The 18,003-nt window shown below is 39.0% G+C and overlaps 1 protein-coding gene across 2 annotated transcripts in view; it reads left to right on the top strand.

Annotated features, from left to right (window-relative positions):
- Positions 1–18,003, top strand: part of igsf9bb (immunoglobulin superfamily, member 9Bb) — a 142,227-nt gene that overhangs the window by 55,015 nt on the left and 69,209 nt on the right. For both annotated transcript variants that reach the window (XM_013912674.1, XM_013912675.1), the window contains exons 4-5: positions 5,121–5,272; positions 7,823–7,940. In XM_013912674.1, coding sequence (XP_013768128.1) covers positions 5,121–5,272; positions 7,823–7,940 — 270 coding nt within the window. The remainder of the gene's footprint in view (positions 1–5,120; positions 5,273–7,822; positions 7,941–18,003) is intronic.

Here is an 18,003-nt window from a genome sequence, read left to right as displayed (position 1 = left end):
CCCTAGTTCAATGTAGCTGAGTGGTATACACTGACATAATTAGGGTCCATTTCTAATTCACATCAAAGAAGTAATATTAGTTTTATTAGTAATGATCTGAAACATTGCTTCATTTATATTTTTTCAGGAAAACCTTTTTTTTCTCCACCCATACCTTTCTTATCAACTCTGTTTCTTTAAATTAAATATTGTTCGAAAAACCCGGCTGCACTTGAGCAGTCAAAGTGCTTTAAACAACATCATTCATCCAAGCACTTTATTTATATGCTTAAGTGCTTTCTATCTAAAATTCTGACACACTCGTGCACTGAACAGACAGCAACTTTAGTTTCAGTATCTTCCCCGAGGATACTAAGGCATGGCTGTAGCAGCCAGGGGTTGAATCACCAACCTTCTGACTAGAAGGGGACCTGCTCTACCTGCTAAGGAATTGCTAGCCTTTAAAAGTAAAGTATTTTTACATAAATTGTTATGATGTTTGATTTAGTAACGCAATAATGTGGGTCCATCAGACCTGCTAATATTGGCTAAATAGCAAAAATATGAACACAATACAGAGGTTAAGTAAAACATTTGATTTTGTCATTAGAGGCTCAGGCTCAAATACAGGCACAGCTTTTCTTTGGTATATAGCAGAGGTCCCCAACCCCCGAGTCACAGACCGACACCGGGCCACGAGAGTTGAAGATCACGTGTGAAATTTATGTTTTTATTTTTTATCGTTTTTATCATTAACTCGGTTTCCCTGGGTCTTTTCCTGTGTATTATGATTACATTTTCTTTTTGTTGGTGCCGGTACTGGTTTTATTTTGTTGCATTTATCCGCAACACCTTAAAGGCCTGTCCGTGAAAATAGTCGGACATAAATCGGTCCGTGGTGCAAAAAAGTTTGGGGACCGCTGGTTTATAGTAAATGCAAATCTTCTGACCATCCAACTAAGAAGACACATAGTCAACCCAAAAAACTTAATTAGACAGTGAAGCTGATTGAAGAAGGGTTTTAAGTGTGACCAGTAACTTTATGAAGAACACTCGGGGGGCTTGGTGCTATACTGACCATCTAGATGAAGCAGAACTTCTAATTATAGTTCTTCTGTTTGCACTCAACCTCTCACTGCCAAACATCTGTAGTTTTTGGTTTTCACACTGTGGCCTTCAGTGCCAGCAGGACTGGCACATTAAGACAGAAGTGCTGTTTCTAGATTTTTGGTGAGATGCAAAAAGACAAGTTCCGTAAAATTGCCTCCTTCATTCCTGTGAACTTCTGTCACTTGAGATCGGCATTCCTGAAAGAGTGTATGAGTGGAGACATGAGACATGAGCTGCAAGATGGGAAGTGTTGGTAAAATCAGTTTAATAAGTATGCAAGTTTCTGCTTGAATGATTAAGTGAAATTCTAGGTTACCTAGCAGGGAAAAACATTACCTTGCTTGTATTAAGGCTTTTTTCCAATTAGAAGATTTAAAGTCCTGCACTCTTTCGTCCTTTCAATCATGGTGAAGCCCAAATGCAGATAAGGTGATACCAAAAAAATAAAATAAAAAAAGGTTCAAATGTTATAGGGTTGGTCTTCAATGCCTCCCTCTTGAAAAAGCACACCATTCTGCAGCAGCACTTTGCAGTGCATGCTACATGCCAGACCCAGTATCTCTATTTTTTTGTCTAATGGAGTCTTTCTTATTTTTTTTGCTCTTCTTTATCTCTGCCTGTTTGTCCCTCCTTAGTTTTGACATGTCTTTTCCTTTCTCGTCTGTGTGCCAGTTTGCACCCTCGCACAAGCTTTTCAGCACTTCTTAAGGTCCTTGAGGAAAACAGAATGAAGGGGTCACTGTTCCTCCTCCCTGTCAAAAAGCAGATGCACACATGATTACTGGCCAGTGGAGTGTCCTAACCACTCAGACAAAATGCAGCATTAAAAATTGACTCATAGATAACTACTGTAGTCAGTATACCAATTAGTTATTATAGTAATTAGTTATTGTTAGTGGTGGAAGAAGAGGTAAAACAGTTTATTACACTGCTGTGCCATTTATATTGCATATTGAAATTGATTTGCAACTTACAGCCTTTAAATTTCACTGCTTGTCAGTCGTAGGATTTGTTTACAAAAACAGTTTGTTGACTTTCATCCTGTTTTGCTCCACAATGATATTTGAACAGCATCCTGCTGGACTGCATTGCAGAGCATGGTTAACCTGTGACTACCTCCCTCTTACTAATGCTCTAAAGCACCCCTGCAGAAATAACAGAAAAAGTTGTAATGGGGTAAATGCTCTGTTTCTCCACTGCTCAAACAAAAAACACAACTAAGAACACACAAATATTTTAGAAATGTGTCAAAAAAAATTGCTTAAAACTAAAAATGATATTCTAAATAACAATCTGAATACATGTTTCTGAATTCGTTGGGGACCGCTGCCTTAAGTGATATTATTTTCACGTACTAGTGTATATTACTGTATTTTCATACACACAAGTAAAGCCCAAATTAAAGCGACTGACAGGTTGAGCAAATAACAGCACTGGCAATGAGATTCATGTGTACCTAGCTTAGGTAGCAACTTTGAGTGCCAGCTGCAGTATCCAGCAGTCTTCCATAGCAGTACAGTTGGTCTTATCCACCCTTTATTTTAACCAGTAGTAAGACAACTAGTTACAAGGAAATACAGCTATATAATGAGGTCGGAAGTCTGCGTTTCCATAACTGTAAAATCGGTCTTAGCTGTGTGGCATGGTAAAATGTGAGACGTGGAATTAGCACTATGGCCTGGCTCATAGCTGCAGATGGAATAACATGCTAGAGATTACACATGTAAGCAGATCAGCTTGAGTCCTAAGGTGATTAGATTGAGAATATCAAAAAAGGAATTATGCTCAAACAAAATCTGCATTGAATCATTGACAGCGATATTGACATGACATGTGATAGACTGTAATTGGCATGAGTTCAGTGGGGGCAGGGCAGTTGTAACACAGCTTAACTGTATTTCTGTTGGAGTATGGTGCCAGTTGTCTTGTATGATCATCCCTCCTTATATTCTAGCCAGCAACGGAGCTAAAGAGGATTTTAAAAAATGGTATTAACCAAATGCACCATGTCAGGCACACTGATGTTTAATTCTTAAAAAACAAAAATCACACTTATCAAAACTCTGAAAGGAAGTTTTTTTTTAAGAGTTTATCTTGCTCAGATGGCTTAGCTGTGTTAAAATATTAATTTATCAACTGTCACTACACTTACTTAATTTAATAAATCATTGTTATTGCAGAAACTGTCAAATCTGCATCTCACTTTTTAACTGAAAGCATTAATACTTTTAAACTGTTCATGCATTTATAGCACTCTTATGAGTGTGTGAGCGTGTTATCTTTCTTGGTATGTCTACCAAATAAGATTTAGAAACTATGACAGCAATTACAGCTTCTCTGTTTTTAAGTCTTGGTCGATCCTCAGTAAGTACCTGTGAACAGCTATATTTGAGTCTCAACAGCAAGTATACGTGTTGTGTAAGGTTTGGCCTGGGCTTTGGGTGGGCCCCTCATTGACAATCAGACTCGTTTGCCCTGAAGGCAGGATTTATGGTGTGCTTCTCAAATGTTTATCCTCCTGGGAGGACTTCTGAAGCTCTGTTAGAGCCATCATTCAGGGCAAGTTTGGATACACAGTTTGATCAGACATCCAAGAAGTTTGGTGCCTTCAAATGTCTTTGACAGTTATCGGGGTCACTGTTCTCCTAGGAACACTTTTATACACAAGCCTTGTCCCAATTTGTCCAAGTTCATTTGCTGACTTCTACAGTAAGTTCTGTGGACTTCATTAATTGGGTTTTGAGACTCTAAATGTGTTTGCTAATGAGACATTTCTAGTTTTAACATTTAGATGTTTTTTTGTAAATGTATTCATCTCCTAATGATAAGGTATTAGGAGATCTGGGAGAAAACTTCCTATTGTCAAGCTGCTCCCAGTCTGCTTCAAGTCTGCAAAAAGTAAAAAGGTCTGCATTCTGAGATAAAACAGAGGTTTAGAGATCAGAACGCCACTAAATGTAAACAGATTTCTCTGAAATACAGTATTACATTTTTTCCCAACTTAACTAACCCTAATCCTTAGTCTGACAGCTAACAATGCAGAATTCTGATGTGTACTGATCTTTGTACAGCAGGTCTTTAGTTGTTTCTTTTCTCTTCCTGTTCATTCCCCAGTTCTTCTTTTTGCTGTGGTAAGCACTCAGTTGGGACTTAAAAATCCAAAAATATAATTCATATTTGTCATTAGGGTCAAATGCATTAGGATTTTAAAGGATCCTTATAAAAGTTCAGAAGCCGTAAAACTGTAAAAGCTGAAGGAGACAGAAATATGGAAAAAGTGACCGAAAAGACGAACAGTTATTTTGCCGTCTGCCCGCTTTAATCTGCAGTAATGGATTTCTAACTGTAAAAATATTATGCTTTAAAAACTGTATGTTTATATCTCTGAATTCAGTTAACTGTGTAATGACAAAATGTCAGCTTTGTTGCAGTTTATTTATTTATTTGTAAAACTTAAAGAAGATTACCCAAATAAATACAAAATACCCTGTTTAGGATCATTCCAAAGCATCTCCATGCTAGTGTCCCAGTGCTGTCAACGACTTTGTTTCTCATTTGTTCTTGAGTCTCTTTAGAGCCTATTTCACTTTGTATTTAAGTGATTCGACAGATCTGTCAGTAATCAGGGCTGTGTGTGGCTAGTGCAATTACTTTTTCACATAAGACCAGGTAGATTTACATATTTTTTTCCCTTAATACATGGAAATAAATCTGCATTTTGTATTTACTGAGGCAATCTTTGTCCAACAACAACTTAGAAATTCTTAAATTGTTTTTAAACAGTTCCATGAAAAAGTACTTTCCCCTGTCTTGATTTCTGACTTTTCACCACCACGTTCACTGGTAGCCACTGATTTTATATGACTTTTATCACATCACAATGGATTATTTCTATTCACTCTGTAAAAGAAGGTAGCAGCTAGAGAAAATAGCAGCTATGCAGGTTTTTCTTTGTTTTATTGTGTATGTTTCCTACCTTTATTAATTTTATTGTTCATATTTCCTTTCCAACCTCTGCTCTGTCTCTTCAGCCCCCCCAACTTTCACAGATACACCACCTCAGTACGTGGAGGCCAAGGAGGGGGGGAGCATCACTTTGACCTGTATAGCCTTTGGGAATCCCAAACCCTCAGTCAGCTGGTTGCGGGAAGGTAGTCTCATGGTCAGCAGTGCCAAGTATAAGGTAAATACTTTATATTCGTATCAGCTGTTTATTAAATATGTTACTATAGTCATGTTATGTTTAGACTAACAGTTGCAGGCACTGAGACCACTGTGTTTGTACGAAGCATCTGGCCTCATCATGCAAAGTCTACCAGCAAGGTGCCGACTCGACAGTTAAATATGTAAAAGTTTACTTGTTAGCAAACTGTTGCTTCTTTACACCAGTAGCTGATACGGGGCTACACCATCTTTTAGTTTCAAGTTTTAGTACAATCTGATATTGAATGTTTTTGTAGCTCCACATTTGGTCTCTACCAGTTTTGAGTGAGTGGGGTCTTTCACTTAGCTCAGTTTTCTTAGCATCATATATAAACAAGGAAAAAATGCCAAGGGATACTTCCACAGATGTCTAGTCTTGTAGTCTTAATCATCAGAGCAGAATTCAGAAGTCTAGTGAATATTGCAGACGTTATGGTTTTCTCCCACATGTTCTCTTCACTGTGAGTGTTTGTGTGTAGGGGGGCATGGAGCACACTGGCTGAGAGATGGTGAGAAGAGAAGCTAGTGTCACTCAAGTTGATGGCATCTCATTAGCCTGCAATAAAAGCTTCCCAACAAGCAAAGATGATCAGAAAGGTTGGATGGCAGGGAGCTTAGTGCTGGCTTGCAGGCCTTGAACGTCTCACATTGGTCACTTAAAAGATGTTTTGAGCTGTAACAGCATCTCGGGTCAGGCTGTTGTGACTTAACTTCTCAGGTTGAATAAATGCGTTTGCAGTCTTTAGATTGAGAGATCTACGTTTGAAATGGCAACATTCAATTAACAGACAACTCCTCAGCTTGACTCCTTGTTTCCTTACTACTTTCAACAATCAGAGATTATAAGATTCACTGTGTGTTCCAGCACTGGGAGTTTTTCTCAGTAACCATTATTCCATTCACACATAATGTAACAGAACTTTTATTTTCATTTAAAAAGAAGCCTTTTGTGATCGTTTTGTTGCTGTACAGTAATGAATCCTGCAAGAAGAACGGGAATGACTCCCTCAGTTTAGATCAATTATTTAGGTGACTGAGCTTTGTTCACAGGAGAGTTATACATATAAATTTGTCCCTCTCTCAGGCAGCAGCTTTCTCCCAAGTTAGTCACGATACTTTGGGCTGTTATAGACTGATAACAACCGTAAACCATGAGCATGTGCTAACACAAAGATGTGGGAGAGATTTTAATCTGAATAACAATTTGGTTTTGATATGAGTGGCTGCACTCTGATCTGATTTAGGAGAAAAATCTCTGAAGACAGATCTGGATGGTGAGCAGTGCTTTAATTTAACAAAATAAGTGGTAATGTGGTGATGTTTGGGTTTCCACTGTGGAAATGGGCTGTTAGATGAAACTCCCAGGGATGGTTGCGGTTGCCTAGATTTCCAGCAGGTGGAGGGGTGCCAAAAATTAGGATATGCTCTCAACTCAAGTCAGCGATTCAGTAGGTTTTATGCAAGACAGCGACGATCTGGAAAAAATAAAGTCATTTTCCAAAAATGGGTTCTGCAGTTATTGCGTCTGATTTACTGACCTTTTTATTTGGTGTTCTGTTATTGCTGAGGTCATTGAGGGTCTGCCCCAAATAAAAAACTTTCACACTGATATTTTCTGTCTTCATGTGGGTCCTCAGATGTCTAACTAAGGAAGCACATAAAATGAAGCTGTATGTGGTCAGGAACCTGGATATTATAGGAATCATACAGGGATATGGGAATAACAAACATGCAATAAATAACAGGGATTGGTCTGCAAGTAGACATACTACCTGGCAGATGATGTTGATTGCAGGCATTTTTTGTTATAACAAACAACTTGCTGCCCTCTGGCCAGGTCTCATTCAGAAAAGACTTTTCACCTGGAAAAATCATTTTTTTCAGAGAGTGTTTCATTTTTTGGATTAACCCATGATTCTATTTTTGTTCTTGGTGACCGCTGAAGTTAAAGTTAATTTAGATAGAAGTTCAAATTAACTGCTCAAGTAAGTGCTTGGAGGCATTTGTAAATGGTTGCCAATTAGCAAGACTTGCTTCTATAAGAGGTTTGGCTGTAAAGGGAAATGTTTAACAGCCACACTGCATAACACAACACACTGCTCGAAGGACTTAAACCTAGCAGACCGAGTCAAAATCAAAGGAAGCTACTTTTTGATCTCGAATGGGTCTAACTCCTTGGCACTTTCACAACCAAATTCAAAGACTTTGATTGATTAGTTGCTTTTAACACTTAGGATTGTCTTGTTTCTGTACTGCGATATAGCACCAAATGACATCAACAGTCGCCTAAAGGCGCTTTATATTGTAAGGTAGACCCTACAATAGTACTTTCAGAGAAAAACCCAACAATCATATGACCCCCTATGAGCAAGCACTTTGGCGACAGTGGGAAGGAAAAACTCCCTTTTAACAGGAAGAAACCTCCAGCAGAACCAGGCTCAGGGAGGGGGCTCATTACAACAAAACTATTTGTCTTCTGGGTTTTATTCAGTACTGACGTTTAAAGTTACATGTTTGTGTGTGCGCTCAGGTGTCCGATGGGAGTTTGACGGTGCTATCCATCACCCGGGAAGATCGGGGGGCCTACATGTGTCGAGCCTTCAGCCCCCAGGGAGAGGCTATTCACACCACACGGCTGCTAGTACAAGGTAAGGAATTTTAAGGATTTCCAATATTGCATCTTCATTCTGTCCTGTGGTCCTTCCCTTGGTGATTTCATTAGGAGTTATGAAAAGTAGATGTTTTTTTTGTATTTTACAGTTTTACAAGGAATGTTTTTAAATAGACGAGTCCAAACATCTCACACCAAAATGAAAGTCAGTCATAATTGTTAAACTTGGTAACATTTTAGGATGTGGAAATATTAGAAACATTGTGGCTCCATAGTGTAGTGGTTTACACATTTGTCTAAAAAGATCCCTGATTTAGTCTTTAAAGAAAACACAAATCCCATTTAGGGTTGCGTTAGGAAGGGCATGTGGTGTGAAAATCATCCAAATCACACACGCAGAGCTTCCTGCTGAAGCGACTCTTTGGGAAAAAGGGAGCAGCCAAAAGTAAAAGTCATCAGTATAACATTGAAGTAGATTAGTGGCAGTGGTAGCCAATTTACATAAAAGGTCAGATTTGCTTGAGCCGTGTCCACATTTAGATTATACTTAGGTAGATTTGTGGCTCGTCCATCTGCTTATTCAAGTTTCAAGTTCAAGACTAACTAGCACAGTAGGGAAATATGGATTCAGAGCTAAGTGACATATCAGGACATTCTAAACAACGATGAGTTTTCTCAGCATAGACCAAACCTGACTAGACTCAAGAGAGCAGGTCATGAAGCTCTAAAACACTGGAAATTGGATCAGCTGTGCCTACAGTATTGGGAAGACAAAAGCGAGCACACCATCAGAATACAAATGATAAGGATGTTTGTAGAATTATTACACAAATGTATCTTTTCAGCCAAATTGTTAGGATGGACTTGCCATTGGTGATGAATCATTTTTCAATAAATTTAGAGCCAGATTGAAGTAAAACTTGCAACTTCTCACTGACAAACATCTGTTAGCTCTAGCATATTTTAAAAGTTCACTGAGAAGTGTCAGAACAGGATTTATTAGGCAGTATCAGACGTGGGGAATATGCTCCTGCAAGATTGTGATTTGTGATTTTTCCTTTTTTTTTTGAGAGAAAACATCAGTGTCACACTGTGAGACACTTTCAGTCCAAAAGCACACGTCCCCCTCCGTTACCTGTCACACACAGAAACTAAGCACATTGCAAAACCAGCCAAATTTGTTGGTCATTCATCTCAGAGCCTAAACCTCTGCACCATTTTCTATGCAAAACCATCCCCCACAGCACCAGACAGATAACAGCATACCTTCTGAGCTAACAGTGAGTGTCTATTTGGGTATATTAAACACTTGCATGCTTTGCTTTTCAGTGCTGTTTATGACACATACTTGCCATGTTGATCCTTTCACAATTTCATTGTCATTCTGGGTTGTTTTCTCCTGTCACTGCATATTAGTAGATCATCACTTCGCGCAGAAAACTATGGTACATATGCTTCTTTTGCTAAAAATAGCACCATTCCATCAGGGAAGCAGGATCAATCCATTTCTGTGGGTATGTGGGGGTAAATGTGGTATCAGCAGGTGGAGTTTGGATGGGCTCCCATAATGGCCAATCACGTCAGCTCCCTTTACTGCCTTTGAAATGCAGCACATGGTTTAATGATGGTCAGTCTATGGCTGCTTTGCTGGAGAAAACTGCTCTGCTCTCATAGATGCAGAGGCACAGCACAAATACATTACGTTGAGAATTTAAAAATATGACTTTGGGGCAGACAGATCTATTATTGAATTTAATTCTCTGTCTGGTTTTAAAGATAAAGTGATATTACTTTATAGAGGCTGGTGTTTTAACTGTGAGTTTGTGATCACGTCAGTGTTTGAATATTGATACATTTCAATGTGTGTAGATTCTACTGGAGAGAGCAGCAACTAAAGAAAGATGAGAATTTCTAGGTTCACTATGTTTAACATGTTGCTTCAGAAATAATCACATAAGTAAATAGCATGTTACCAGATAATATGCAAATATTATAATATCATAATTCAGTTTGCTGACGTGAAAACATATCAGATCACTGTGGCACATCCCCTCTTGTTTTCACTGGTCTCTAAACATCTGGAAACTGAGGCGAGTTGTTGGACTTTTGGGAAAGGAATGTTGCCCCATTCTTGCGTGATAGAGGATTCTAACTCCTCAACACTCCTGGGTCATCTTTGTCATATTTTTCATTTCACGATGCACAAAAACCGTTCAATTGGTGAGACGTCGGGGAGGTCAGTTTGTACCCTGGCTCTTCCACTACAAATCCATGCTCCTGTAATAGATGAAGTATAGTTTTGCATTGTCTTGCAGAAATATAGGAGGTCTCCCAGAAAAGCTGTAATCTGGATGGGCGCATATATTGCTCTAAAACCTGTCTAAACTTTTCAGCATTGATGGTGCCTTTGCAGTTATGGAAGTTGCTCAATTCACTTATGCACATGTTTCTTCATGTACTCGATGCATGGCGTTTGAACTGAGCCCTGATAACAAGCTGGATGGTCCCTCTCCTCTTTTATTCAGGACATTTGGCATGCATGTTCTCCAACAAAAACTCTACATTTCAATTTGTCTGACGAGAGAACTGTTTTTCACTTTGCCTAAGTCCATTTTTAATCGAGTTTGAAGTTCAAGTTTCTGGATCATATTCACATATAAGGTCTTCTTTTCACAAAAGACCTTTAACCCTATATTCATGGATGGCACACCAAACCGAGAACACATACAATGATTTCTGGCAGTGTTTCTGATCCCAGGCAGTTATTTCAATCACAGAATCATATATGATCTTAATGCAGTCCTGTCTGCTACTTTTTCAGCTAATTAGCTTTAGTAGCTAGCTACAAAGGTCAATAGGCCAATAGAACTGCATCCCTGCATTGCAATATGGCTTTAATATTTAGACGAAGTAGGTTTTTAAAGCCATGGCTGGAAACTTGAATACGCAAGCAGAACATGAGTAATGATACGCCTGATACTCAACTGTTGATACAGTGGGGCAAAAAAGTATTTAGTCAGCCACCGATTGTGCAAGTTCCCCCACCTAAACTGATGACAGAGGTCAGTAATTTGCACCAGAGGTACACTTCAACTGTGAGAAACAGAATGTGAAAAAAAAATCCATGAATCCACATGGTAGGATTTGTAAAGAATTTATTCGTAAATCAGGGTGGAAAATAAGTATTTGGTCAATAACAAAAATACAACTCAATACTTTGTAACATAACCTTTGTTGGCAATAACAGAGGTCAAACGTTTACTATAGGTCTTTACCAGGTTTGCACACACAGTAGCTGGTATTTTGGCCCATTCCTCCATGCAGATCTTCTCGAGAGCAGTGATGTTTTGGGGCTGTCGCCGAGCAACACGGACTTTCAACTCCCGCCACAGATTTTCTATGGGGTTGAGGTCTGGAGACTGGCTAGGCCACTCCAGGACTTTCAAATGCTTCTTACGGAGCCACTCCTTTGTTGCCCGGGCGGTGTGTTTTGGATCATTGTCATGTTGGAAGACCCAGCCTCGTTTCATCTTCAAAGTTCTCACTGATGGAAGGAGGTTTTGGCTCAAAATCTCACGATACATGGCCCCATTCATTCTGTCCTCAACACGGCTCAGTCGTCCTGTCCCCTTGGCAGAAAAACAGCCCCATAGCATGATGTTTCCACCCCCATGCTTCACAGTAGGTATGGTGTTCTTGGGATGCAACTCAGTATTCTTCTTCCTCCAAACACGACGAGTTGAGTTTATACCAAAAAGTTCTACTTTGGTTTCATCTGACCACATGACATTCTCCCAATCCTCTGCTGTATCATCCATGTGCTCTCTGGCAAACTTCAGACGGGCCTGGACATGCACTGGCTTCAGCAGCGGAACACGTCTGGCACTGCGGGATTTGATTCCCTGCCGTTGTAGTGTGTTACTGATGGTGACCTTTGTTACTTTGGTCCCAGCTCTCTGCAGGTCATTCATCAGGTCCCCCCGTGTGGTTCTGGGATCTTTGCTCACCTTTCTCATGATCATTTTGACCCCACGGGATGAGATCTTGCGTGGAGCCCCAGATCGAGGGAGATTATCAGTGGTCTTCCATTTTCTGATGATTGCTCCCACAGTTGATTTTTTCACACCAAGCTGCTTGCCTATTGTAGATTCACTCTTCCCAGTCTGGTGCAGGTCTACAATACTTTTCCTGGTGTCCTTCGAAAGCTCTTTGGTCTTGGCCATGGCGGAGTTTGGAGTCTGACTGTTTGAGGCTGTGGACAGGTGTCTTTTATACAGATGATGAGTTCAAACAGGTGCCATTCATACAGGTAACGAGTGGGGGACAGAAAAGCTTCTTACAGAAGACGTTACAGGTCTGTGAGAGCCAGAGATTTTCCTTGTTTGAGGTGACCAAATACTTATTTTCCACCCTGATTTACGAATAAATTCTTTACAAATCCTACCATGTGTATTCATGGATTTTTTTTCACATTCTGTCTCTCACAGTTGAAGTGTACCTCTGGTGCAAATTACTGACCTCTGTCATCATTTTAAGTGGGGGAACTTGCACAATCGGTGGCTGACTAAATACTTTTTTGCCCCACTGTATATACTGAGCACTTGGAAAGCGTGTCTTCTGCCCACCTTTTTGTGCAAACTCACTGACATAACACAAACATGAACTATAGCATACATACATCCACAGACGACTTCTCTCCAACCCACAGGACTGAAAGTATCAGTTGTGAATGTTTATGTAACAGACACCACAGACCTCCCACCCAACCCAACCAAGGGCCCGCGCCCATGCCCTAAAAGTTCACAGCTGTTTTAGGTATTTTGATGTTAAGGTCAAACAGTGACATCTAAATTTGCATTTTGCCGAGATAATTGAGCAGTATCATGCTGCAGGATTAGCAGACATTTTTCTATTCACTGAGACATGCTGCTAGCATTGCTAATAATGTAAAAGTTTGCCCTAATTTAAAATGTGTTCATCTAAATCGGTCTTCTGCCTGGTGTAAAACAGTCACAACCTTTTTGATAGCAGCTGGCTGCTCCCTCAAGCATGCTATCACTTTCATATGAACACACCAGGCTGAGCAGAATTTAAATAGTGTATGATGCAGCAGTGTGTTTAGGAGTGAGACTAGAAAGACAATGCTTAAATTAGTTCAGGGACGTCTTACAAGTACATGGTACATCAGGAGCATGTGAGCTGAGATAAAGAAATAAGAATGAGTGGATGCTTTTTTTTGACTCATGCTCTAAATTAAATGTCAACTTCTGTATCTAAAGCAATTCGTCTGTCTCAGTCCAGGCTCCACCACAAAATCATCAAATATAAACCAAAGGAATCAGTAATTGTCTCTGATGTCTTCCATCATACACACGTCACTTCTCAATGTCGCTGGTATTTTTCTTCTGGAAATGAAAAGTAAATATCCTTTAAATGTGTGACTTTGCAGCAATTTCAGAGGTGATTTGTCTGACCAAAGAGGAAAAATAATAACACTCTAACCACAGCATCTCAGGTCATATAAGTTAAAGATCACTTCCCAACAGTTGAATGGACATGATCTGACCACTACTGAACTGAGGAAACTTGATCTCTAATTGAACCATTTTCATTGACTACACACACAGGGAGTGAAGAAAATGAGTGAAGAAGAAATGCTTATTGCAACATAGGAAGCCCCCAACAGCCTAGACCTATTGCAGAGTAACTAAAGGAGGATTCAGATTCACCTGGTCCAGCCCTAACTATATGCTTTATCAAAAAGGAAGGTTTTAAGCCTAATCTTAAAAGTAGAGTGAGCGTGCCTCTCTAATCCAAATTGGGAGCTGGTTCTGCAGTAGAGCGACCTCATGCTGAAGGCTTTGCTTCCCATTCTACTTTTAAAAACTCTGGGAACAACAAGTAAGCCAAAGTATTCTGTTAGGATAATAAGGCACTATGATGATGTGACGATATGACTGATTATTGAAGATTTTGTATGCGTTTTAAATCCAATTCTGGATTTAACAAGAAGCAACTAAACAGAAGTTACAATGTCCCAATTGGTTCTCTTGCTGCAGAATTCTGGGTCAGTTGAAGAGTTTTCAGGGATCCTTTAGAACAATCTAATACGAAATTATACTAGTTCAGTCTCAAAGTAATAAATGCATAAACTAGCTTTCCAGCATCACTCTGAAAAATGATGTTTCTACTTTTAGCCATATGTTGGAAAGAAATGGAGGTAGTCCTGCATATTTGCTTATTGTGCATGTTGAACTACTCCAGGATTCTTCATAATATTACTGGAGGCCTTGGCTTCATGCTGTTCTAGTTCACTTCCCACATATCTAAACCTATATCATTAACAGCCTATATATGAGCCAGTATACTTGGCTTGTGAGTAACCTGTTGATGGCATAGGCCCTACTACACCAACAACTCGTTTACCTTTCCAGTTGATTTTTCCCCCACTAGAGACCCCAGCGACTGTAGTAAAATGTATTCCAGGGACCAAAAAACACTAAAGTATATTTGAAACTGCTGGATAGGGATAGCATAGATTTGATAAGACTGGAATTCAAATCGGAATTCAAATCATAAGGGAACCTCTTAGTTCCCTTATAGCCTCTGACGGTGAAGTCATCTCTGTGCTCTGAATGTTCAGTGTCATTGATCCCAATATTTTACTATAGAGAACACACTGTTGATATTAAATGAATTGTGCTGCAGTGGCTTGAATTGTATCTACCTGATAAGATTCAAATTTGTGCATGTAAGTGTCTTCTTCATATACTAAACTCAGTCGTGGAGTTCCACAGGGTTCTATAGTTGGACCAATACTTTTTACATTATACTACCCTTAGGCAATATTAACAGAAATCACTGCATATGTTTTCATTGTTATGCTGATGATACGCATCATTATTTATCTATGAAGCCAGATCTCACCCCAACCGGTCGCGGCAGATGACCGCCCCTGGTTCTGCCGGAGGTTTCTTCCTGTTAAAAGGGAGTTTTTCCTTCCCACTGTCGCCAAAGTGCTTGCTCATAGGGGTCATATGATTGTTGGGTTTTTCTCTGTATCTATGAAGCGCCCGGAGGCGACTTTTGTTGTGATTTGGCGCTATATAAATAAAATTGAATTGAATTGAATTGAATTGAATAGATGACCCAAATCATCTTAAAGGCACTAAATGCATGAATGAGTGGATGAACTCTAATTTCCTACTTCTGATGTCAGGGGCTAATGTACCTGGTCCCCAAAATGTTAAAAAACATCATACTTATTCTGAGTGTTACTACCTTTATGCAAATCTTTCTTTAAGGTGTTTATTTTTCTTTTTTTGACTTATAGATCAACATATAAGTGCACAGGTGTGGTCAGAGATCTGTAAACATAACTGTACAAAACATACAAATAGAATTATTTCACAGTTACTATGATATTATGATTTGTGCATTATTGACACAGCTCTCACCAATACAGCGTTCTTGTGACAGTCCTACTTTGGACCCGAAGATCCCAGATGGTTTTGTGTAACAAATTATCTGAACAAAGAAAAGGACAAAGAAAAAGCACAAATATTGAACAGTGAACAGGATATTACTGATAAGTTTCTCATGGGCCCCTATGAGAAACTAGATCTTGGTTACCGTTAGACTTTTTTTATCAAGTGCACTATGTTACGTTGCAACAATTGTTGTGTATTTCTCATGAAAGGTTGTATAGACATTCAAGTTCATTTAATGAACAACTATAATGACTTTTCTAAACTTTATAGAATTCTTAGTTTCTGAATTGGCAGACTCTGCATAAAAAGTTTGCAAAATCAAATATGCAGAACTATCTGCTATGATGACCCCTTATGACTAACTGAACAACTGAATATATGTGTTTTACATTATAGAATTTTTAGTTCCTGAATAAATTTTATGGTATGAAATAGTAACAATTATATGCTAACTGATGAAGGTATGTTTGTGGTTTCTAAAACATCAGAAAAGGACCCTGACTTCTGTAATTGTTCAGATTAACTCCTCTGAGTGTGACTTTACAGATGGAAATGAGTGGCTAACAGACAACATTATGTTATCTTGTTTTTAATATTTTTTACTGACCTCATGCGTTCATCAAATTTGTTGGATGAAATGGGTTTTCTCACCTCATATGGTGGTTGTTAGTAGTTTTTATTTATCACAAAACAGGCAGGCACAATGTTCACAGAGATCACGTTTCTCTTTGTGACTAAGCACAAAAACACGGGCCGAGTGATTGTTTGACCCATCCTGTATAATTTATGGTAGAGATGGATTAATAGAAGCCCTCCTGGAAAGCCACTGAGCAGCAGATCAGCTAAAAGACTTCTGTGCCAACAAATCTCCAGCACTCAGCTGGTTCCAAATAGGGCGTGTTGGCACCCACACAAACAGACACTCACTCACACACCCCCACTCAAACACCAACAACACAGTGAGCCAGCACAGGCCTAATCGTGGTTGTCCTGCTAGGGGCCTGGCAGATGGAAATGCTGTGCCTGTTAAAGGATCAGGCTGTGGGCTACAGATCAGAACTAACATATGAGACTAGCAGTTTTAAGTTGCGACACTGGCTCTGAGTGTGTCTGTGTGTTTGCGTGTGTGTGCGCATGTTGGTGATATTCTTTAAAGTCCATCCTTGTATGAAGCCAAGTTATGAACAAAGTGGAAATTCATTCATAAGTGTGTGTGTATACGTGCATCATTAGGAGAAAGTCAAAGGTTATTCCAAAGCAGCTGTTATAGTGTAGATGCTGGGGTGGGGCGGGGGCTCCTTTGTCTGTATTTGATGGTCTGTGTAATATTAGTAGGTTGATTTTAGGGTTTTCATATTACAGGGATTTCAAAGAGAAGGGTTAATTTGCTGGCAAGGTACTGTTCTGTTTCCTCAGCTCTGTCAGCCACTGTCTGTACTCTTTGCAATATAAAGCGCACCTATCAAATGAAATTAATATACTATTATTATGATTGCATTATGCTGCATTATACTATGAATGTGTTACTAAATGTAAAGTTATATATAAACAATAAATAGTATTTTCCAGCAAGCAATAGCTCATACTGCTGAAGCTTACAGATCCAATAGAAATGGTTGAAAGAGTCCTTACAGTGCATGTGAAGTTAACCTCTGTAACCATAAAGACTGATAACAAATAATACATGAATAATTTTTCAGCTGAAATAAAAATACATGTTTTACTAAGTATAATGGTGTGTAAAGTAATTCTGCCAAACTACAGGTCGGTTCATGTGTCAGCTTCTCTTTTCTAGAGAAAATAAATAATTTAATTCAGTTTCATTTTTATAGCGTCAAATCACATGAACAGTCGCCTTGAGGCGTTTCATATTGTAAGGTATATAGGTATATAATAATAACTACAATAATGAAGAAGTGTTTTACTGCAGGTTTTACAATCCCTCATAAACACAAAATAAACTCCATTATTCTGATTCTTTGTGACAGATTTCCAGTTCATTGGGAAACTATGTCAATTAGCTGTTTTGTTTTGCATGAATAAAAAACATAATTAGCCCTTCGTATTGTGGCTCATCAGCAAATAAAGGTGCTCACGTGGGACTGCTGGCAAGTTTCTTTCATTACTCCATTAACCTTTAGTAAATTCTTTGTCTCTAGTAGTTATTTAAAGAGAAAATTCTCTTCAGCATTCAATTCAGTTGACTTCAGCTTTTTGTCACTTCAGACAAAGTCGATATTTAGATGAGGTCTTCTACATTAAATGACCCCAGACTTTTTACATTTACATCACATCTTGTTTTGAGTAATATTGTCACATTTTTAAGGACTCATAATAATAAATAACAAATCCTACTACCTACTCCACACCACTACTACTACTATCTAGCAGAAAGCAGTAAATACTGTATTTGCAGATAAAACAGTGTGATTATAGATCTGGTTATGGTCAGAGGGAGGAAATGATTGCAAATCGCAGTGTGACTACATCCATGCTTGCAACGAGGATCCATCTGGCACAGCAAGGATCACTCAATAAATTTTCATAATCCTTTACTGAGTGCAAAATAAGTATGTGACATGGCTCTGAGGTCTGCAGTGACATTAAGAA

This window comes from Pundamilia nyererei, unplaced genomic scaffold (assembly GCF_000239375.1).
Source record: "Pundamilia nyererei isolate P.nyererei 1_Seehausen unplaced genomic scaffold, PunNye1.0 scaffold00097, whole genome shotgun sequence".
Classification (NCBI taxonomy): Eukaryota; Metazoa; Chordata; class Actinopteri; order Cichliformes; family Cichlidae; genus Pundamilia; species Pundamilia nyererei.
The sequence above is the reverse complement of the archived record's forward strand: the minus strand, read 5'-3'. Positions and strand labels throughout refer to the sequence as shown.